Here is a 23,618-nt window from a genome sequence, read left to right on the forward strand (position 1 = left end):
CAAACTGATGTTTGCTAGACAACGATTGTGACAGCTCCCTCTGCACTCGCAAAACGGGTGTTTTCGGGACCTACACTTTGCAAGACAGCTATTTAAACAGCTGATCGGCGCTTCGCAAAGCGGCGTTCCTATGGCCGATCTTCGCTAGACAACGAGGATTCTTCTCCATTGGAACACATTAAATGGGTTTCAATGCATTCCAATGGGGAAATGTTTTTGCTAGACGATGATTTCGCTAAACAGCTATTTCAGTGGAACGGATTATCATTGTCTAGCAAGGCACCACTGTACTTTGGGAGGTGGCAAGCGCTCAAGAGAAAATTGGATTACCATCTGTTAGCTATCTCTTGATTTGGATTCCTGCCTTGAGCAGCGGGTTGGGCAGACTCGATGGCCTTCAAAGCCCCTTCCAACTCCCTGATTCTTTGAACTTAAGATGCAATTGATGAGTTGACAAACCAGCAAGGCATTTGATGGCGAGAGGGTGGCCTTATCTGGGACAAAAGAAAAAAGTTCTAGGAAACCACGTCTGATGATTTTACAGCTAGAAAACCCTGCGAGGGCTGCCACAAGCCAGAATCAACTTGGGGACACATTTTTATTATTAAATAGCTGCCCTACAGACAGAATTAGGATCACGGCATGAGGAACAAATGCTTCCGTTCACGAGTTGTGACAAAAACCTAGGAGTTCACAACGGTTATTTGCCCCAGAGAGAAACAGCAAGATATTTTTTTGTCCGGCTGCTTAACCACTTATTAGACAACCCCAGCCTCTCTCCCTGGTGGGCAGGGAGAACTAGATTACTGAACTGTTTCCTATCTGGCCACGTGGAATTAGCTGGTTTTTTTACTTTGCTGCCAAAGTCTCTGAAAAAGGCAAAAAATTGGTGTGTTTGATAGAGATACGAAAGCCCCATGGATTGTTTTACAAGAGCCACAGGAATTTAGCCGATTGTTTTATTAAAGGCGTAGAATGACACCTCTGGGGGAGCGTTGCCCAAGTGGAGTTATGTTTTATGAATGTTTAATATTACGCTGCCGAGAGGAGAGTGGAGCTAATTGCAATCAGAAAACAGCCCTTTGTGAAGGGAAAGGAAAGATGGATTTTGCTTGCCGGTAATAAGACACTTGATAGTGGGACCGCTCCGTGAATGATTCTGAACATGGTGTTGTCCCTCTGAAGGCAGCAGACCCAGAAAGCAGATGGGGGCTTGAAAGGGATACCAAATTCATTTCACCCAGTATGAACTTCCAGAAGAATTTAGGGCACGGTATTTGGAAACCTCACTTTTCTATCCATTGGCTTCCTCAATCATCCAGAAATCCACTGCATTCTGGTGAAGTGATTTTGAACTCAAGAGAGGACAAAAGTTAAGCAAGGGTTAACCCAACTGTAGCAAGTCTCCATGATCACAGAAGGCATCTGAATGTTGGCAGCGGAAAGGAGAAACAAACTGCATTTAGATGCTAAAACAAGATGCTCAAGGAACAGGTACCTTGTTTTAGAGTAGAAGCCAGGTTTTCCAGGGCTTGAGACAACATGGTGTTATAAAACAAGGCGCCTGCTCCTGGAGCACCTTGTTTTAGTGTCTTCAGCCAGCTTCTTGCAAACGAAAAGCAGGATTTTCCCATTTCCAGCATGCCACTTTGGCAGCTATGATTCTGACCTGCAACACACACAACACAGCATGTGGCAGTAAAATAAAATAATTGTTTTTTTTTAAAAAAAAACACACAGCCCTCTTTCTGCCCTACATGCTCCTTCCAGTCCTTGTTCTTCAGAAGCGTAAGGCCTAAGGAAGCCCAAAAGGCCACCGGGAAGAAGAACGGTGCCTTCTCGGTGGTGGCCCGCTTCCTTCTGGAACAAGCTTCCTTCAGAGGTTGGCTGGGCACCAGCCCCCCCCCCCAAGCGAATTACAACAGAATTACACAAAGCCACCTTCTCCAAGTGCGAATATTGTTGCCAGGTGTTCAAAAGGGCTTGCAGGTGTCTGTTTTTGTTTAAAGGTCGTTTTAGGTAGCGACAGGGTTTACTGCGTTTGATTGTGATTTTTTTTTAAGTACTGATATTGTTCACCCTTTTAAATTAGAATACCTGTTTAATTCTTTTTTTAAAAAAATGTATACTTACTCTTGGAGAATTTAAATACTGTCTTTTGGACCAGGTAAGTCCTTTTTAAGGTGAAAGGTGGGATAAAATAATTTAGATCCATCCATAAAACGTACTGCAGCATCTTCTTCTCTCCCCCCCCCCGCGACCCCCCCAGCCCCAGCTCTCTAAGGCCGGGGGGGGGGGTTGAAGAAGGCTCCAGTTGGTGCGACTTCAGATGCAAAAGGCGAACTTCTTCCTTTGCCAGGATCGCTCGTCCCGACGTGCGCGCCCCCCTCCCCGCTTTCTCCCTGGTCTCCCCTGCGCCCCCCACCCACCCCCGGCGCCCTTCGGACCCCCGGCTCCTCCTAACCTCCCCCTCTCCTCCTCCTCCCCTCCCCTCCCGGGCGCTCCCCGCCCCCTGGCCCCGGGCCCTCCCAATGGCCGCGCAGAGAGCCAGGGATGCCGCGCAGCGATTGGCGCAGCCGGGCTGGAGGGCGGGGGGGGGAGAGCCGAGGGAGGGGGAGAGGGGCGGCGGCTCCCGCTCCAGCTGCTGCTGCCTCCGCCGCCGCCCTCTCTGCTCCGGCGCTGGTCGGGGGTCGGGGATCGGGGCTCCGCGCAGCGCAAGGTAAGCGCGCCTCGGCGACCCTTCCTCTCCAGCCCCCCTGCCTCCGCGGCTGTCTTTCCTCGGCCGGCCAAGGGGGAAGGGGGGGTCCTTTGCGAGTTCGCCGCCCCAAAGCCCCCTCGCGAGGTTGCCTCCCCTCCTCGGTTTCGTTGGATCGGGACCTACCCGGGCGCCCAGGCCTGGGGGGTCGAGGAGGGGAGGGGGGCCCCTGGGTGGGACAGAAGCCCGCCATCGCCCACTTCCTCTCTCCTCTCCTCTGGCCATCATCACCCTCCGGGCCCTGTCCAGCAGCAGCATCCTCCACCGCCCCCCTCGTTTCTGGTACAGTGTTAGGGGGGGCAGTTCAGATAAGAAGCCCTGGGCAAAAATTAGGGAGACACTTTAAAAGGAACCCCAAGTTTCCAGTCCTCAAGCCCGATCCACCGCTCTTGGACGCGGTCGGGCTTTCTCCTCTGGGGTCCAATCCGGATTCGGCGCTGAGCACCTCCCTCTCGGGGCGACCCCCTGCCCGGAGCGGCTTTTACCCTACTCCCGAGGAAGCGCGCCGAAAGTCCCGGCCCGAGACGGAGAAGGGACGGGGGGGGGGAGCCCCGATCCGTGGCCGAGAAGTTCTCCTGCGAGGCCCCGCAGCCGCTGCAAAGCAGGTGGAGGAGAAGGGCTGGGACGGACGCGCATCCCCCCCCGGGACAGGAGCCTAGGGGTTAGAGACGATCTTGGTTGCGCGTCCTGGGAGGGGGGGCGTCTGTGCCCTTTTTGCTACCTTGTGCGCAAAGAAGGGATGCGATCCAAGGTGCTTTGTTTTGCCTGGAGCAGGGAGGGGATTAAGCAGGACTGGGGGGGGGGTGTCAGAGAGTCAGTGCTGGAAGGTGGGGGGTGCCCTGGCTTGTTGGGGAGTCATCATCCTTGAATGGTGTGATGCTTGCCTTTTCCTCCCAGCACATCCCCTAGACGTTTAGCTTTTGTTGTGCCAGGCTGAAAGGACACCCCCTTAAAAAAAAAGCCCTGGCGATGTCTTGCATTGTTCTCGACTTTGTTCTCTGATCTGGAGAGGATGGGGAAGTGGGGGGAGGGGCAGCCAGAGAAGAAGCCCTAAAAGAGGAACTCTGGAGCGTCATCATCACTCCGCGGTGCCCCATGCGCGGGTTTCCTGTTTGAACACCAGCCAGAGCTCAAGCGTGGCTGCTTAAGGAGCCCCAGGGAGGTTGCAACTCTTTTTGTGGGTGCAACCCCCCCCCTTTTGTGACAAAGGACCTCTCTCCACCCCAGTCGATGCGCTTGGACAGCTTCCCGTGATCTAGTGGATCCAGAGGTGTCGAACGACAGCTGGACGCCACGGCCTGGGGATGAGGGTAGGTGTAGTCTGGTGCACTGTGCACCTACGAACATGGCGGAGGTTATATTCTTGGGAAGTGGGATGCTGGCCCTTTTCTTCCCTATCAACATAACACTGCGTGGCTGAAGTCCACCACAGATAATATCATCAGCTCCAGAAGGGACCCTCTAGATCCTTGAGTCCAGCTGGACATGCTCATTTCTTTCAAGGAAAAAGAAGAAACATCTCATATGAACTTTTAACAGATATGGGGAAGGGGGGGGTTCATGAGGGTGCGTGGATGGCAGTTTCAGTTCTTCAGATGAACGGAGCATAATATTCGATGCTCAGGTTTATAGCTGTGCAGGCTTGCAGAATTGTGACATGACAATCTGCTGTTAATGTTGGTCACAAACATTCAAAGGATAACCCTCTTGGCCAGAAGGAGCACAGTTATATTCTGATAAAACCCAGACTTTTCTGGGGCCGCAAGAGGAAAGAACTTTGCCCTCTCCCCTGCCACTAGTTTTGGGTCGTTCAGGGGAGGGCGAAGGACTTTTTTCCAAAAGTGAAATGGCTTTTTTTGGGGGGGGGAAGCTTCCTCTCAGGCTTGAAACAGGTGCAGAGGGGTAAAAACTGTTTCCAAATGCGTGGTGCCTCAGATGGCACAGCAGCTTTTCCAGTGAAATAAAACCGGGTTGTGAAAAGAAGGGGTGAAACAGCTTGTGGAATGGCGGGAGTGTAAGAGGTGGAAAGAAGGGGTGAGCAGGATCCGGCAGGCCTGAGGATCCAGAGGTAACTTTGGGTTCCTTGTGGGATCTCACAGCCGCTGTGCTGAAGCGAAGAAACCGGGGGGGGGGGGGGAGAGAGAGAGGAGAGACACCACCTGCCAAGTGGAAGGAATGGCAGAGGTGAAAGGAAGTGGTTGGGTGGAGGAGTCTTAGAAGTGGAGGAAGACTTTAGGGGTCCCGGAATCCAGTGCTTGTCAAGGAAGCCCAGTGGGGCTGGGGGGTGGGGGGAATCGAACTCCCAACCTCTGGCTCACGCAGCCAGGTGCCTTAAACCCCTGAGCTGTGCGGCCACCGTTCACCAGCCGGTCGCATGCCCAGGCCGTACTGGGTTGCTTGAAGAGATCCTTTGTGACGTGGACCCTTCGGGGCAGAAATGGTATCCCCCCACAGAGTCAATGGCTTTTGTTACACCATGAAGCAAGGCAACGATTGTTCAGTTCAACAAAATGGGTTAGGAAGAACGGTGGGGTGCGGAGCCCCCTCTCTCCAACCTAGAATGAAACAAAGGCCCGTCAACTTCCGTGGGAAGGCAAAGCAGGCGCTTAGCGCTCTCTGGCTTAAGTCCGTCGGACTCTTTAAAATGATCACCTTTCGCCGGGGCTGTGCTTTGAGACCTTCTTTCTGTGGCTATTTTTGGCACCCGTAAACATTACTTTAAGCAAACCCTTGGAAAACTTTTGGGCGTTATCTCACCATCAAGAAGGACCTTCGGCTCCTCTTAAATTTAACACAAGTGATTAAAATAAAATATGGCTTCATTCTTATGAAGCCAATGACATGCAAAAGGGATTTGAAGTCATTCACGTGTAAAACCCTTGAAACTGGGAGGGGGTCCGTTGCATCTTGAAGAAACCCTGTAAGTTGGCTAGATTGTGTTCATAATTTCCCCTCCAGGTTTCACATTCCTCTCCCAAAGCCAGTGTAAGAAGCCCTAATTAAACAGGGCCCTAGGAGTTGCATGTTTCTCTGGAGGGTGGCTAGGGGTACAGAATTTTGCTTCCTCAGAGCCTCTACAACCAGTTTTAAAAAGAAAGTTTCTGGGCCTTATGAAGAAGTGCCTGAATGAACAGAGGCAATGCTTACTGAAATGGCCAGAGCCAAAGGTGAGAGACCCTGTTAGCTTCTGGAGCCAGGCTTAGCAATTTCTGTAGCACCTGGTCTACCCTGTGGTGATCAGGATTGCAGGATGAAAGCAAGGGGGAAGTGCAGCAGATGAACAATGGAAAGTTGGCACTGGACGTATTCACAAAGTGGGAAGTTCCCTCAGCTGAGATGGCTCCCCCTTTCAGAAGAAAAACCATTGAGTGTTCAGCCTAAATTGCTCAGAGGAGCCCCACTATATTTTTAGGGGCATTTGAGCACAACAGTGATGTTGTGGATGCATGCATACATGTTCCACATGGGTCCGTGAGTAAGGAAAGCATACAGAGCATAATTAAATTCGCATTAACTGTATGCTCCAGATTATCACAGGTCTCGAAGTGTGTACAGTAATACCTTGCTGAGCGCTGTGGATGCATTTATAGCAGACAGAGTGCTAAGTGAAACAGCGCTAAACAGGGCAGTTTAACACAGTGCCCTATGGGACAGGTGAAAATCTCACAGAAATATTGTACTCGAAGCATGGAAGAGTAATGCATGTGGCCCTTCCAAGTGCCACAAAATGGCCCCCAGGCCAATTGCACTCCTTCGGGCACCACCAAAATGGCCACTGGTGGCACTGCGCTATAATGAAACAGCACTGTGTGGCATCACGGTAGCCAGGGTATTGCTCCGTCTATACCACACACATTGTATTTATTTATTTATTTATTTATTTATTTATTTATTTATTTATTTATTTATTTATTTATTTATTTATTTATTTATTTATTTTTTTATTTATTTATTTATTTATTTATTTATTTATTTATTTATTTTATTTTATTTTATTTTATTTTATTTTATTTTATTTTATTTTATTTAAGAGTTGAAAGTGTTCGATCCCACTAATTGCTGGGGAATTATGGGATTTGTGGTCTGGCGAGGTCCTAGAATTGTCTGCTAGAGAGCTGTCGTGTGCTCCCTTGAGCCGCAGCGCAGCCACCCAACAAAGCCACCCTCATCTGGAGGCAGGAGAAGCTTGTGCGGAGACACTCCGATGGTCTCATCGCTGAAGAACTTCCCTCCTCCCATCCCAGACCGTCTCCAAGATCCAGCAGCAAGGAGGAGGGAGGCTTGAGGGCAGTTTGGCTTCAAGGCTGTGCTTATCTGAACGAAGCTTGCAACCCTGGGACACAAACAATGAGGAATTGTTGGCAAGACAGTCACTTTCTTCTCCCGGCCACAGAGAGATAACCTCTTTATCTCTGTTTGTAGATACAGAAGTCCTATCTTGGGGGGGGGGGGGTTAGTTTGTGATTTCTGAGCGCAAACAGAAAGTAGCTTATCGCTTTACCCATCCTGGATCCCCACCTCCCCACATTCAGGCCTGGGCCATCAGATGTTGCAAAACTGTGCAGATGTGGGTGACCCAGATCTTACAGCTGGAACCTATGGGGGGGTCCAACCCTGGTCTGTGCTGTGGATTAAGTGGAAATCTTTGGCCCGTCTCCAGTTGTTCCTCCACAGTGGGGTGGGAAGAGAAATCCTGCCCAATCCACAGGATTTACCCAAACGTTGACTTTAATACATAGCCTGCTTGCAGCGGTCTACTCTAATTGAGATCCAGCCCTTCAATCAAGACAGGGAAGATCCAGGCATTAAGAGAAGGCTCGCATCACAGACTAAAGCAGAGCCTTGCAGGGGGAGAGTGGCTGAGAGCCGGAGCATCCCAGCGAGGCACAGACAGAAGATCCGCGGCTTGTTTATTTTGACATTGGAGCCCTTGTGGTTTGTCTCGTCCCCAGAAAATCAGAGAAACAGCCCATGCTGTGTTGTAAACAACCCGTGGGGAGAAAAGTCCTTAAAATGGAAAGGTTTATTTTAGCCCCCGTTTCTTGTGGATCGCACACTGATCCGTCAGGCGTGCATGGGGAGAAGAGGATTGCAACCCACAGAAGCTAAAGTCAGTTTCTCTCAGTGCACAAGCCTGTTTTTTTTTTAATTTGGGTTTTTTTGGTGTCCTGAAATAGATGAACTCTGCTACCCCGTTTGGCAGTCATGGACTGCAAAGGGAGGATCTTGACGGTTTGGTTACAGCAGGCTAAAATTCTGTAGGAGAATATCTTGTCACGATGTCTGAACAGGACTGTCTGAAAAACCCAGATGGTGAAACCAGGTTAAACTCTTGACACGTCTTTCTCCCAAACACCATTGCATGGAAAGTGACCGAAAGCCATGCAATACTGGCGAGCCGTTCCCGTTCCTCAAGGGACGCCCCTCCCTGTGCGCCCGGTCGCTAGCCGGGAGCGCTTGGCCTGCCGCTGATCCAAAGGGTCGGGCCGCCCAGATCTTGATTCGGCCACGGTTCATTGCCTGTTTCATCTGGGGAGCAGCTGCTTGTTTGCAGAACAGATGGGTTTGCTGGAAACAGGGCCGTGGTTTAAAGTTATTTTTAGTTCAGATTATGGCTTTCGGGGGATCGAGTCCCCCTTGAGAGTGATTACATGGAATGAAGGCAAGATGTGTTTCTGTATGTGCGTGTGTTTAGATCCCACCCTTTGGGCTGCTGTTGGTTATCTATGATTGGTTTTTTTTAAAAATACCATCTGTTTCTATGTCTTTGTTCTTTGGAGCCCCTCATTTGCTGGCTCCAGATTAACGATGATGGCTTGCCTCAGTGCATAACAGGAATGTTAGTTACCTTACATTGCTTGCCAAGAATCAGCCATCACAGATGTTGAGCCCATTTCACGGAAGAGAGCCAGGATGCAGCATTTCGGAAGAGTGCGGTGGAGAAATGCTTCTGAACCCTGGAAAAAAATAGCCTGCAGAACAAACTGTAGTGTGCTGTGTATTTTCTTATCAGACCTAAACTTGTTTCACTGTGTTAACCTGATAACATTTAATAGCACTGATAGCTTAGCCTATAAAAATGGTATGGCTTGCCATGTTTATGACACTTAATGGAGAAATTTTAATGATCTGAGTATTTTTAGGGACTCCTTTTGGGGAGGGGTAAAAGTCCTCCTATAAAAACTCTTCTGTAAAATGATTACCTGCAAATAAACCTTACTCTGTTAAGTTGAGCAGGTTAAGCAGGCAGGGAAGCTTAAATGTCTCACGGTACAATCCTAGGCAAATCGATCCTGATGTAAGCCCCGTTAAATTTAATGTGGTGTATATTAAAACGGGTATAGGATGGCAGCCTTCATTTTGTCCAGTGGACCTGGCATTTGTGTGTGGGCTGCCCACTCTCTTCCTGACTTAGATCCCTTACTTTTATTGCCCTCTGAGAAGTTGTCCCCCCCCCAAAAAAAGCATTTTTTTGCCACTTGGGTTCTTTTTAAGGAGAAAGGGGGGATAAAAAAAAATATTTCAAATAAATAAATAAAAATAGAAAGCACAGATTTAGTTGAAAACAGAAGTTGCTGTTGTTTGGAAAGACAAACAGTTACCATCGCAGTGTTCAAGACTAGTCACATGTTTAGACAATGAGATAAACTTTATGATACTATAGAGAACGTTGACGTATGGAACGGCCACGTCAGTTGCAATGGCCTCACCTTGGAGACCTTCTTGTACAGAAATCATTTTTTGAAGAACCGAAAACCTATGTCCTGCTTAGGTGTTTTTCTGAACGCATGCAGAATGCTGAATTTGAGGCAGGGACTTGGTGATGCGTGAAAGCGTTATGCGCTCATGTGCCTTGCCTGACCCAGAGAGGACTGGTGTGTTTAGCTAAACGGATAACAGGAAACTTGATAAGAAGAGGATGCCCTAAAGCAATCCTTCCGAAACCTGGGTCCCCAGAGGTTCTACGACTACAGTTCCCAGAAATCCTGGCTAGCACAGCGAGTGGTGAAGGCTTCTGGAAGTTGCAGTCCAAGAACATTTGGGGACCCCAAGTTTGGGAAACACTTCCCTAAAGAATTCTTATCCCAAAAGAGGTAGCAGTTTCGTTGAGGATTTCTTTCCAGTGTTCTCCCAAATTTCTGTGTAATGTGGTACCTTTTTTTTTTTTAATCCTTGATGGAGGAAAATGAAAAGGGAAAAAAATAATACTGAATCCCTTCTTCCTTTTAAAAGTAAAAACAAGTCTCTAGCCCCTGCCGTGGTGGAGATAAGCATGGCCATTATCTGATTTAGGCCCAAAGAGTGTGGACGTGTTAGATGGTAGTCATTAAGGAGTGAGATTTTCAGCACCTCATCCTCTCCCTGCTCTGGGTTTCCCTGGGGCGATCGATTCTCAGCCGGCACCTTCTATTCATCTTGGGGCAGATGGCGAGGCATTTGAAATGCATGGCAAAACTGACATCTTACGAGTGGCATAAATTATGCAAAACAAGTAAATAGACGGAGGCGCTAATTTATTCTGAATTGTGCAGTTGGGGCTCCTCAGTGAAGACTGCATTTAAAAAAAAAATCAAACAATGCCATCAGAAAGCTGCCTCTTCCCTCATCAGACATTTGGTTCATGTGGCTTTGGGGTGGACCAACTGACCGACCGATCAACCGACTGACCAACCTACCTACCTATCTACCTATTTTCATTCATATGAGGCTATCCAGGTCTATAGAGCCTGTGTCCTGAGCACACTCCTGTACTGCAGTGAGTCCTGGACCCTTTGTGCATGGCAGGAGAGGAAGCTGAACACGTTCCATATGCGTTGTCTCCGATGCATTTTTGGTATCACCTGGCAGGACAAAGTCCCAAACAGAGTAGTCCTAGATCAAGCTGGAGTATTTAGCATGAATACATTACTGAAACAGCAACGTCTACGTTGGCTTGGGCACGTCGTGAGAGTGGCTGATGGTCGGATTCCAAAGGATCTCCTATATGGAGAATTAGTGCAGGGAAATTGCCCCAGAGGGAGACCACAGCTGCGATATACAAGGACATCTGCAAGCGGGATCTGAAGGCCTTAGGAATGGACCTCAACAGATGGGAAGCCCTGACATCTCAGCGTTCAGCCTGGAGGCAGGCAGTGCATCACGTCCTCTCTCAATTTGAAGAGACCCTTGTCCAGCAGGCCAAGGCAAAGAGGCAGTCCCGAAACAAGCAAAATCAGGGAGCTGGACAGGGGTCAGATTGGATTTGTCTTCAGTGTGGAAGGGATTGTCACTCTCAAATCGGCCTCCTCAGCCACACTAGATGCTGTTCCAAGTCCTCCATACAGAGCACATTACCATAGTCTTTCAAGACTGAAGGATGCCTAACAGAGGCTAATATCTAAGCAGCCCCATTAATTCCCGCCCCATGAATTTCCATGACCGAGAGGGGTTCTGAAGCCAGGTTTCTTGGCTCTTAGTCTGCCATTCTATCCATGACACCTTACTAGAACCTACTGAGCCTTGGAGAGACCCATATGAAATGCTTTAAATTGTCTTGGTTGTTGGTAGCTCTGTGCGCTGCTTGGAGTTTCCAGAGTGGCTAAAAGCAGGATTAAAATGATGGCAGCTCAAAGTAGCCCAACTAAGGGCTCCCGGAAGAGCCATCTCCCACCGTCGGGGTGTCTGAGAAGGCTGGTCTCTGTGTGGAGGGGAGTTCCGTAGATAAAGCTGTGTCCCCGCTCGCTGTTCTGAGTGAAGCTGAAACCTGCGCCGGGCTGTCTTGTCAAACTGATATCGCTGTTCTCATCACATGCAACACACTTACGCTGTGACATTCATTTTATCATTTCCGTCTGGACAAATAATTTTTTTTCCTGCTACACTTACATCCTTCCTCTCTTCTGGTAGCTGAAGGAGAATTTCATGGCAGCCTTCCTTTTCTGTCTGTTCTCATTGCAACAAGCTGAGACGGGGTGGCCAGCCCACGACCACCTTTTAAAAAACATCCTTTGTTGTATCGCTGCAAACAGTTGTGGTTATTGATACTTGTGTGGCTGCAGAGGACCGATTTACCAAAAAAACCATGAGAAGAGGCTCTCCACCTTTGGACCACAAGCTCACACCATGCTTTATCAGCTGGCGGAACTCAGCGCCATTGGATCTTCTGATGGCTAATTGCTTCGGAGGTTCTTAAAAACCCTCCAGTCATCTTATGAGTCACTGTGGCCTCAAAGCCGTGTATAAGCCGAGAAGTCCTAAGTTGTGAAGAATCAGACACTTTGGAGAAGTGAATGGAAGAAAGATAAAGGCGGTTGCTGTGTATCTCTCCTGTGGGCATTTGGGTGGCTGCTGTTAGAAGCAGAACAAACAGCCCATGTCTGCTCAGAAGTAAATTCTGTTGCCTTCAATGCAGCTTCCATTGATGCCAATACAGGATGGAAGCCTAAACAGACCTTTATTGTGGTCCTCTTCGTACATCTTTTCTTCATTTTCTCCTGAGCTAGGCTGTTTCCAAAAGCGTATCCTTTGGAAAATACTTATCTGTTCCTTATTTCCAGCTGTTAGCAATGGATGCTCATTGCAGAAAAGGGGGGGAAGGAAAGAGCATCCTAGAGGCTGTCTAGATAACATCTGGAAGCAGGCAGGAGCTGCTTCTGGAAATATGTCTGGGAGTTGCCAGCTAATCGTTAAAGAGTCTGTTTTGGGGTTTGGTACGTGAGCTGCGATTTTAAGAGGGTCACAAGGCGCAGTGAAGGTTTCTCTCCAAGGATCTCAAGCAGCTTTAGGAAGCTGTGAATCTCTTCCCACCTGAGGGATGATGAACAGCTGGATTTCCAGCACTGCTGCATGTGCGTGACTGGGAGGCAAGAATGCAAGCACCAGACGCCTGATGACCGAGGGAAGACAACAGCGCTCTTCCAAATGCATTTGTTTGCTACCTATATTTGCAGATGAGGTGCTGCCTTTCCTTCAGTCTACGTTTCCTGTGCCCTCCAGGAGTTCACCTGCTTTTCTGGAATGAAATGATTGAAGGAGCTGCAAGGGTGTGCTGATGGTCGTGCTTTGCAGAGGACTTTTGTCTGCCTGAGGGCAGAGTGAGGGGGCAAGGCCCACGCTGTGCACGCTCAGCCGGTGGTGGGAGCAGCCCCCACCCCAGGGGCCATTCCCAGTGCCCCGGCACCTCTTGAGAGTCAGTGTAAGCAGACAGGTATTCTGCCGGGAGAGATCACAAGTTTGCCAGGCTCTCGGGGGCATTTCCAAGGAATAAAAATGTGAGACTCTGGGCGGCTAAAAGATGTGTCACTGTCGTGGGATGGGGGAAGACAGGGAGGCTGTGGTCCCTTCACTCGGGTCAGCGTAGTACAGTAGCTGAAAAAAGGCCAATAAATGCACATCTTAGGGAAAATGTGGAACTATGCTCCCAGGTTTCCGAGCCTGGGAGTGGTTGCTCACCCACATTTGAAACAGGGAAGGGAAGAGCGGTCAGTCAGAAGAACACACTGGAAGCAGAGGTTTTCACATGCTGGGAGCAGTGGTGTCGCTGAAGGCCCTGGCCCAGCCTTCTCGAACACAGTGATCCCACTAAAGGCGGTTGTGTTTGGGTGCATGTGTCAATTTCGTTGTGGGTGGGGGCAGGACTTTCTGTCGCTCTAGCCATGGAGGAGGTGGACGGGGCAGATCGCGGTGCAAGGGGCAGAGAGGGGTCTGGGCAGGTCAAGCAAACCTCTCTGCACCCCCTCAGCCCCCCCCACACACTTCTTTCCTTTGCAGTGGGAGGTTTTGCCGGCTGGCTGCAAACCCTGCTCGGTTCACTTCAGTGTGCGAAGTGATCGGGGGCGCTCTCCCTTCTTCATTGGCTTCAGGCCGCAAAATACCTTTGTTGGCCCCGATGCCGTCAAAAGTTGGTCGCTAGACCCAAAGTGGAAATGCTTAAGCCAGACAGAAGGAAACAACAAACGAGTGACCGTGAAATTGACGTTGAAAAAGCATTTAGAAACGAAGACGGGGGAGAGAGGCAGGAAACGCAGAGTTTAGACAGCCGTCCCGCTGGGAGATGGGGGGTATTCTTCGTGCTTCTGGTCTGCTCCCCCCACCGCCACCCACCTCCTTTTGCAGAACAATGCAGCGCTGATGATGTCGTCTCCGGCTTTAAACGTCTCCCCTTCCTGCTTTGTGAAAACCGCAGGCTTCTGTCTTCTTGACACCTGCTGGGATCACAAAGTGTGTGTTGGCTGTTGTCCTTAAGTGTGTGGCGCTCGTCACCCAAAATAGCATTTGTTATGTCTTCTTCCCGTTTGGGAAGGGAAAAGATTAAGTTTTCAGCCCGTAGGACAGGTTGAACGTGAATGGGCACGGGCTGTTGACAGGGTGGCCTAGTAAGATTTCCCGTGGCTGGCGATTGAGGGTTCAGAATTTCCGTTGGGGTGCTCAGCAGGGACTTTGAACCAGACCAGATGGTGTCATTTCATTTAAATATCCAGTATGTATCGTGGGAAGTCCAAGCAACTGGAGAATGAATGATGACTTTGGACAGGTTGCAAATGTAACACAGTCCTTGTGCGAGTTTTATCCTTCGTTCTGGCCACCCCAGTCTCAGGAAAAGCAAGTTTATTTATTATTTACTTTTAAAAAATTTATTTAAACATTTAAAAATAAGTTCTGCCATTGGTATATAATATGCAGGTGAAATAGACTTTGCACGGTGGTTGGGCAGTTTTCCATATTGTATTTTCGGTCTGTGCTTTGCGGGAAAGGTAGCAGAGGGTGATGCTGGCCAGCGGCTTACTGGCATTCCTCACGCACTTGCAGCCACCTCCATAGGTGTGAACTGAGGTTGCGGCTCATGCCACTTAACTTTTTTTTTTTTTTAACTTAAGGACCCAGGGCTATCCCTCCCTTGGACTTTCGACCCTGCCGTTTTAAGCCATCTGTTAAAGCAAAAACAAAACAACCCCTCTTCCCCCCAAAAAACCACAAGCACATAGAAGGCTCTGGACAGCCACGGAATCCGTTGCCCTCTGGATCCTAAGACCCTGTAGAGTTCTTAAAGGAAGGCTGTGTCTCATTGGGGCTTCTTCTTCCGTTTCCTACAACAGGCCTCTTTTCCTCATGAAAGACCCTTCCCAGGGATGGACGGTCTCAGCGAGAACTCCTTGGTTCCCTGTGGGCGAGACAAATACATCTCCAGGTAAGCGAGGGGGCTGGTGGTGGGGGAAAGGCACCGTTGGTGGGGGAAAGTGGAGGGAGGCATTTTCAGGTTCTGGGGTCCTGAGCCCGGGTGGAACGAGAGGAAGGCTTAGAATGGAGGCCAGAAGAGAAGGCGGAGAGGCCGGTCATCCAAAAGGCACCTTCAGAGATCGGAAAGGCTCTCCCACAAGATGTGCCGCGTGCATCTTCTCTGCGGCTCCAGAGGGTCGGGCGCTGTGTAGGTTCTGGAGAGGCAGAACTGGTCCTTCTCCTTCTGCGCTGGTCTCAAACTCCTGCTGCATTTTGAACCCTTCCAGGAACGAGCTGTTGTTGCACCTGAAGACGTACAACCTCTACTACGAGGGGCAGAACTTGCAGCTACGGCACAGAGAGGTAAGAGGAACCAGCTCTGCCGAGGCAGCTGGGATGGGACTTGACGAGGAAGGCGGGGCGTGCGGCTCGCCTTGGGAAAAAAAAAAAAACACAGCTGCGCGGCTGAGTCAGAATTCTGCGCCCCCAGAAGGGGAGCCCTGCAACCCATCTGTAGGGTGCTTTTTGAGAAAAAAAATAGCAGCTTTTCCTTTTCTGCAGCTGAAGCAGTGGACTATAGTCCAGGAGAGTTTGTGCCAAAGAATACTTGTTAATCTTTAAGACTGTGCTGGTTTTGCTGCATCAGGCTAACCTGGCTACAAGGGGTGTGCCGAATCTGTGTTTTGCATGGAGGCTTCTAGAATTCCCCCAGGCTTTCTCAGTAGCTCTGTATCTTAGACCTGCAGAGCGAGAAGGGACCCTATGGGTTCTCCCAAGTCCGGCCCTTCTCAAGGAAGAACGGTGGGGAACTGAACTTTCAACCTCTAGCTCTGCAGGCAGATGCCTCAAAACCATGGCTACCTGCCAGATCCATATGAAACACAGTTGTCCAAGTCCAACAAATATTTCTGCAAGCAGAACTGCATCTTGGTAGGCCCCTACAGCCATTTGGCTTGTTGCAGTAGCATCAAGGTTGATTCAGATTGGGATTTCCTTCTGTGGCTCTGCATTTCTCCTTGCTATTCAGCATGATTCTGGTTTGTCATGGAGAAGGGCTATGCACAGGGCACTGAAACCTGTGAAATTCTCATTCATTCATTCATTCATTCATTCACTCATTCATCCATTCATTCATAGATTTTTATACTGCTGACAGTGCTGGGCACTAGCCTAAGTGCTCAGCAAACAGAACAGAATAGATCAAAACCCATCCACCCCTCACCTGCATCAATCAATAAGGCATATACCAAAAGTCGGATTCCTGCCTTGAGCAGGAGGTTGGACTCGATGGCCTTCAAAGCCCCTTCCAATGCAGTTATTCTATAATTCTAAAAATCTCCAGACCCCAAAGAATGGCAGAAGCAATTATTGACTTTCCCACCCCCCGACTTTTAAAAGTTCATCATTTCACCCAGTTTTGTTCATGGAGTCACAGTCACAAGGGCTAGAGACTTGCTTTGTGCAGTGAAAACACTTCTCGGGAATCTGAATGTTGAGCTGCACCAATGGTAAAGTATGGCATAGCCGTGAAGTTGGACCGAAATCTGCCATAGAAGCCTGCAGTAACAGGGGATGATTCTTCCAGCATCTTTATAACAGGCCCGTTTCTGGACCATTCACAAGGACCCTTCTCTCTCACTCTCTTTCTCTCTGCTCTGTAGGAAGAAGGAGAATTCATAGTGGAGGGCTTGCTGAATATCTCCTGGGGGCTGTGTCGGCCAATTCGCTTGCAGATGCAGGATGACAACCAGCGCATCCGCCCGCCCCCGTCCTCCTCTTCCTGGCACTCCGGCTGCAACCTGGGAGCCCACGGGTCTGTACCAAACCCAGTGTTTTTCTCCTGGCCTGAGTCTTCTGGGAGACGAACTCCATGCTCCGTGTGACCGTGGGTCACCCAGATGGCACTTCTTCATGGGAAGAAAAAAAAAGTAGCCACAGCTCTGGGGAGGGCAGGTTTCAGCCACCAGCCCTTCCCTCGCTCGGCTTTTCTCCTTGGCCAGTTCTGGTTCCGCCTTTTACAAGGTTCAGTGCTGGAATGGAAAGGGGAAGGCTGTTAGAAGGGACACGGTGAGGAAAGCGTGATGTGGAGTAGAAAAACAGCCGGTGGGAGGAAAGGTTCCATTTCCTGGAGTTGTTTTTCCTCTAATGAATTGGAAACGGGGGCTTTTATGTTGCAGACGTGAGAAAAATGTCTTGTTCACACCTGAGCCTTGGGATGTATATAATATCCCTGTGCTGTAAATGCAGACAGGGCTATTGTGACTTGTGTACTTCTGGGGGGATGGAACGTGGCACGGATCGCCCCACAAAGCCTGTTTCGCCTTGCCTCCATGACAAGCCCTCCTTTTCTATTTTCCCACTCTTCCTCAGTGGGAAACGAGATGTAGATAGGTACACAGAGGTGTGGTTCCAGGGCAAAAATCCTAAAACAGAGTAGGGAGTGCTAAAATAGCATTAGAAGTTAAGCTTTCAAGTGGCATAGGACCCTTCCTCAGCCTTATGAAGAGTTCTGTGAGACTGAAAAGTTCGTATTTTACCAACCCAAAGAAAACCTCATTCTGCGAAAAAGCTAGCTTGTCCGGATGGCAGTTCTCCACCTCACGTTTTCAGCTTGGGAGCTGCAGGATCTGTAGCTGCATCCGAATGCAACTGGGCCCTGTAACTGACACGGCTGTGCTTTGTGGGAGACTATAATTGAAATGATCACAGGCTGCAGGATGAATCAGAGTTTTCTTGGGGAAAATTACAGTCAGAGTGGCATTAGAACTTCTACCAGGAAGAAATGAACGCTGGAAGGATTGCACTGTGAATTTTTGCAGAAATTCGTTTCTGGCTGCTGCTAATGTGGTAGAGACCTGTTCTGATCATTATATACATACGACCGAGAGATGCAGATGTGTGTTTTGGGACTACAGTTCCCAGAATCCCCCAGGTGCTGCAGAGTCCATAAACACAAACCTACCTTCTTCTAGGAGTCAGTAACTTTTCTGTAATGAGTTGCAAATTCTCCAATTTCCATATCCTGAAAAAAATAACTTTTGATAATATGCAAATATATTTATGACTGATTTGCTGGTTAAAAGCGAAATGACTGACCCATTAGAACATTTTCGGCCAATTAATTATTACCCTGATCGTAATCCATTGTATCAACCTGGGTTTTGAGAAGAGGTGAGGAAAAAAAATTGCCTGCTGTTTTCAGTGCCTTAATGTCTTTGTTCGTACTTAGGTCTGTCGTAAAGCCAACCACCTTGCCTGACATTCAGGTCACGGATGCGGAACCTTCCTCTGACGGCGATTGGACTGAGGGTGTAAATGGTAAGATGGGACAGAAAAGAGAGTTTTTGGGATGGAAGCTACGAAACACACAGCCCTTGCTGCCTTCATGTACTGGGAAGCTGACCTGTGGAATTCCCTGCCACAAGGTGTAGCAGGGGTCTCCTCCCTGGGTGATTTCGAAGAGGAAGCAGACCAATTCACTGAGGGTAAAGGTGCTAGTCCTGAATGAGGACCCCAAATTACCCCTGAATACTAATTTCTACAGGGGAACAACCACACAAGAGAAGGTAGCTGCTCTTGTATCTTGCATACGGAGCTTCCCAAAAGAACCAGATCGAGCCCTCTGGGAGGCGAGCTGCTGGACTGGAGAGGCTCTTGGCGTCATCCCACAGATTTCCTCTTTGGAGGCGATGTGACTGGCATTTTAAAAAGGGAAGCGCGTCTGCCCTCATCCCCCCACGGCCCTGATAGGAGCTCCAGACCCTTTTCTCTTGGCCACAGAGCCCTCCTGTCTTGAAAAAGGGCACAACAGGATTCATTGTTCGGCAGGGTTGCCATGGAGAAATAAACATTTCCACAGCGAGCCGACTCTCCCTCTCCCTATCCCAGCCTCGGCGGACCGGCCTTCCTGTTTGAGAGAAGACGAAACCACCGTGCAGAGTTTGGCGTTCGAAAGCTTTCGGTGATCTGAGCTGTTGCACGATTGCTGAATGTCATTTTTTTTAAAAAAAGTCAGCAAAACCACCCTCTCAGTAGATCCTAGAATGGTCAAAGCTGCAACATGGTCTTCCTTAGCAGAGCTTGTCGTGAACTGCCCTGCCCAGGTCGTGCAAAGTCAAGGGCGCCGCTTTAAGCCGATCCATCTCATGTTAGATCTTCCTCTTTTCCTCCTGCCTTGCATTTCCCCCCCTAACATGACTGTTTTTTCAATGAGCCTTGTCTTCTTGTGATACACAATAGCTTCTAGTGGCATTTCAGGCTTGTTGAATGAATGATAATAATAAACAGCTAACAATAATTCAGTAGAAACATGCAATTAAACAGTAATTTACAGGAACACAGTCTAAAGTTGATCTAAGAGAATCTAGTGGTCTAGAATCAAGAGACAGGAGAACAGCCGCCACAAGAACTTAATATTCATCCGAAGATGTCAGCTAAATATATTTTAAAGTATTTGCCGCATATGAAAAGATGAACGGCGAAATAACCAAGGGGGACATCCCATAGCTCCATGGTTTAGATTTCTGGCTGTGGAGCCAGAGGTTGGGAGTTTGATTCCCCCTCTGGGCCTCCTTGTCAGGGGCTGGACTGGATGATCCATAGGGTCCCATCCAGTTCTAAGATTATTGTAATATTATTTTTACTATGGTAAGATGTCCCAAATTTTGGGTGCCTTGATCCATAGCTTCTCTTGTTTGCTGGCTGTTCCTCTGATTTGGGGCCGTGGAGTAAGATCTGAGTGGCCGGATAGGTGAATCTGCCATGCGGCAATTCTTTAAATTCTCTGGCCCTCACCTCTTAAGACCTTTGAAAGTCAAAGCCAGCCTGAGAATAAATTGCTACCCAGTGTAGATGATAAAGGATCAGTGTCCGATTTGCTAGTTCTAGTTAAAATCCTGGAAGATTAATTCCAGACAAGCTGAAGTTCCTGGATCATCTTCAAGGGGAGGCCCCACGCAAAATGCTTTACAGTAGCCTATCCGAGAACTGAAAAGAGCATCTTTGCTTTGTTGTAAAAGTGCTGTGTAGGCTGATGCTGTTAACATAAGTGATAAATAAGTTGATGCCCCACAACCCTTCCCCTCTTGCTATCTCTTGATAGTCATCTATAACTTCCTCCCTCACTTCCTCTTCTCATTTGCTGTGTCCTCTCATCTGGGGTGAGTCAAAACTGCCAGCGCTCCTTTAATCAGATATGCAGGTTGTTTTTCTCTGTTGCACAACTGTGCCCACTGTGGAAATGCAGTGAGCTGCAAGAATCACATGAAGCCCGCTTCCATTTCAGACAGAGGAAGGAAGTCAGTATATATATATATATATATATATATATATATATATATATATATATATATATATATATATATATATATATATATATATATATATATATATATATATATATATATATATATATATATATATATATATATATATATATATATATATATATATAACATTTCTTCTGGCCTACTGTTCTCCTTCTTACTTTCTCGCAGTTCTTCTTTCATATTTGATTGTGTATCAGGAAGGTTTCTGGAGACCAGAGGCTTCTGCACCTCTTGGTTTATGCTTCTCCTAGTTGGCGTTTCTCAGTGGATTCCACACACACACACACACAAAAGGTTTCCCATTCTTTTTTGCTTATTGATACTCGAGTTCCTTTAATCCTGGGCATGCTAGCTGGGCCTGATGGGCCCTGTGGTTGAAAACCTCTGAGGGGCACCAGGTTACTTGCACAGCAGGGAGAAACTTTCACCCAAGGAGACCGCGGTTCAAATCTCGCCTTGTACAATGAAAACAATTGGTCTTCCTGGCCAGTCAGCCGACCTCGCCGGTCCAGTGGATGCAGAGCAGAAACCCTTCCCCACTTCCTCCCTTTTGATGTTTTGGTCTCCACATGAAAAGGCTCGAAAGGCGAAAAAAAGGGAGGACTTTGAAGTGTCCTTTGTATGTCAAGGGGTGGCCCCTTGCAGCTGATCTTGGGAGGGGTATGTCAAAACTTATGCGTCGATAAGGGGTGCTCATTCCGAAGCAGGAAATGAAGCTGGGCCTGGAAGAAGCCATCAGACATGGGCAGGCGAAGGGTTTCGTGCCTTTGAGGTACTACGCACCTCAAACAATGGAATAGTTGTGTTATGTGGGGTCCGCTCTCCAGATGTTCGTGGAGTGCAGCACCTTTGCCAGCCGTAAAGAATGTCTAGCCGTCCCAACCACATCGGTGTGCCGATTCTAGGGTGATGCCCCCTTTTCTGCCTTCCCAGGGGTCCATGGGCATGAGAGACCTCAATGGCTCTGTCGTTTCGGGAGAAAACAGCCCTCCCACCCCCCCATCCATGCCAAGTTCCACTGGGGTCTCTTTTCTTGGTTTGCCACCTGCTGAGTATTGTTTGGTTGGGTTTCTTCATTCCTGCCAGCTTATTTGGGGGCTAAACCTGGAGGGGGGGGGATTGGCACATGATGGGGATCCAAAATTGAAATGCAATTTTTCCAAGAGCCCATTAAAAATGGATTAAGAGGGATTTCGTTGCATTCAGGAGCCTTACTGGACCTCCGTGGAAATGGGCTGCTTTTCCCTTGCTCTTCCTTAATGGAAAAGGCCATTCGTTTAGAACCATCACCTCCTTCAATCCAGCAGATTCGGTATCCTTGCCCAGAGGAATTCAAGGAGCGGGTTGTTACTGGCTATCAGAACTAGTCCCCATCTTTTTTAATTTCATGCTTTAGAATATAACAGGTTTGGAAAACAAGCCATCCAGTAGTTAATGACCTCTGTAGCCCCCCACTCAGTGTTTTCAGCCTCACTGCTTTTAGTTGGCACCTACTTATTAACTGTTTTAACAATAATGTATTCGAACGCATCGTCAGTTCTGTTTTTATTTTAATTTCTAGTTATGTTTGTTATTCTGGGTTGTTATTGTTTTATTATTTCCATTGTTGTAAACTGCACAGTGGCCTTTGGCCGGATGGGTGGTATAGAAGCCAGATTAATATAATATACATAATGTAATGTAATGTAAGATAAGATAAGATAACTAAAAGACAATAGGACAAAAGGTTTTTAAAAATGGGTTAAATATAAAGGTGCTTGAACACATTGGCTGAAGTCTTGTGTCATAGGATAAATTGCAGCTTACCCATTGATTCAGTGGGGTTTTGATGAGTCTACTCCTCTGCATGTTCCATTGATTCAATAAACTAGCCGCAGTTGCAACTAACTAGGATAAGCAAGAGGATCTGAGTTCTTATCTCTAATGACAGACACTTCAGCCTTCCTCATAGAATGTCAAAATGGTCTGGAAACTTCTAAAGGGCTTAGAAAGCAGAAAGATCTTACAAATGGAATCTATGGCATAATTGATTATGAACAAGATCTAAAAACAACGGCTTGATCTTGGACTTCTCCTAGCAAAACTGTAGGGCGTGCATTTGGTCTCACAATAGTGGCACAGTGCCAGCGCCCCCACCAGGCCAAACCGCAAACAGAGTGGAATGTTGGCTCAAGACTTTTAGAGACTTCAAACAGCCTTCAGGAGATTTCTAGTAGCAACCAGGAACGTTGCGCAAGTCAGCAGGATTCGGCTGAATTTGGAAGCCTTTCCACAGAACAGCCGGCTGGTGTCCACTCCTCACTCACTCCCATTTGCAAAGGCTAGGAAACTCTTTGGACATCTGTGGTTTTCTGAAAGTAAACTTTATTAAAAAGAATCTCCTTTTCAGATAACAAAGATCTCAAGGCCCAACAGGAAGAGACGCCGCAGCTGATGCGGACACGAAGCGATGTCGGCGTGCGTCGGAGAGGAAACCTCCGCACCCCGAGCGAGCAAAGGCGGATCAAGCGCCACCGCTTCTCCATCAACGGCCATTTCTATAATCACAAAGTGAGGCTTCGATCCCTTTTCTCTGGATCTTTTAGTGCTCTTTTTAAGAGCCTGGAGCAGTGCTGGAGGGGGAAGGGAAGCCATATTGATTGATTGATTGATTGATTGATTGATTGATTGATTGATTGATTGATTGATTGATTGATTGATTGATTGATTCGATTTTTACCCACCCCTCTAGACAACGTCTACTCGGGGAGGCTTTAGAATATAACAGGCATTTGGAACACGGAAAGCCCTTGGCTTTCCAGAACAACCAGGAGAGCGGGCGTAAAAAGGTTGACAGAAACGTCTCCCAGTCCCTTTCTAGATTTTTCAGCACTATGCTATCAATCAAATATATTCACAGAATCTGGTTTGCAGTCACTGATCACACCCGATCACTGTTTGATTGCCTCTTTTCCCCCAGTTTTTATAAAATTCTCAGGCCGCCATTTTTTCCCTTACTCTCAGCCATTTTGCTTGTTCTGCCACCTGTGGCTCAAAACAGTTCTCTTTTTGGAGGGGCGGCCGTGTGCGTCTTTCATGAAGCAAAATAGCAAAGGGGACAAGTGGCCTGTCCGAGATGTCACAGATTTGTTGAACGCCTTCCTGTCCCACAAACAAACCCCCCACCTTCTGTTCCTTCCTGCTCCCCAGCCGTTCCCTATTCTGATGCATTTCTGTGGTTCCTTTTTCTTCCCCAGACGTCAGTGTTCACGCCTGCTTACGGGTCCATCACGAACGTCCGAATCAACAGCACAATGACGACGCCCCAAGTTCTGAAGCTGTTGCTCAACAAATTTAAGGCA

The 23,618-nt window shown here is 48.2% G+C and overlaps 1 protein-coding gene across 2 annotated transcripts in view; it reads left to right on the top strand.

Annotated features, from left to right (window-relative positions):
* Positions 1-2,604: 2,604 nt before the first annotated feature.
* RASSF2 (Ras association domain family member 2) overlaps positions 2,605-23,618 on the top strand; it is a 29,222-nt gene continuing 8,208 nt past the window's right edge. The window contains exons 1-7 of one of the 2 annotated variants that reach the window (XM_020780172.3): positions 2,605-2,719; positions 14,830-14,921; positions 15,238-15,313; positions 16,612-16,763; positions 18,180-18,268; positions 22,667-22,827; positions 23,514-23,615. In XM_020780172.3, the coding sequence (XP_020635831.3) occupies positions 14,863-14,921; positions 15,238-15,313; positions 16,612-16,763; positions 18,180-18,268; positions 22,667-22,827; positions 23,514-23,615 (639 nt within the window). In that variant the 5' untranslated portion in view covers positions 2,605-2,719; positions 14,830-14,862. Of the gene's footprint in view, positions 2,720-14,826; positions 14,922-15,237; positions 15,314-16,611; positions 16,764-18,179; positions 18,269-22,666; positions 22,828-23,513; positions 23,616-23,618 lie in introns of both variants that reach the window. The other variant, XM_020780171.3, reaches the window with a different exon arrangement.

Source organism: Pogona vitticeps, chromosome 8 (genome assembly GCF_051106095.1).
Source record: "Pogona vitticeps strain Pit_001003342236 chromosome 8, PviZW2.1, whole genome shotgun sequence".
Taxonomy (NCBI): domain Eukaryota; kingdom Metazoa; phylum Chordata; class Lepidosauria; order Squamata; family Agamidae; genus Pogona; species Pogona vitticeps.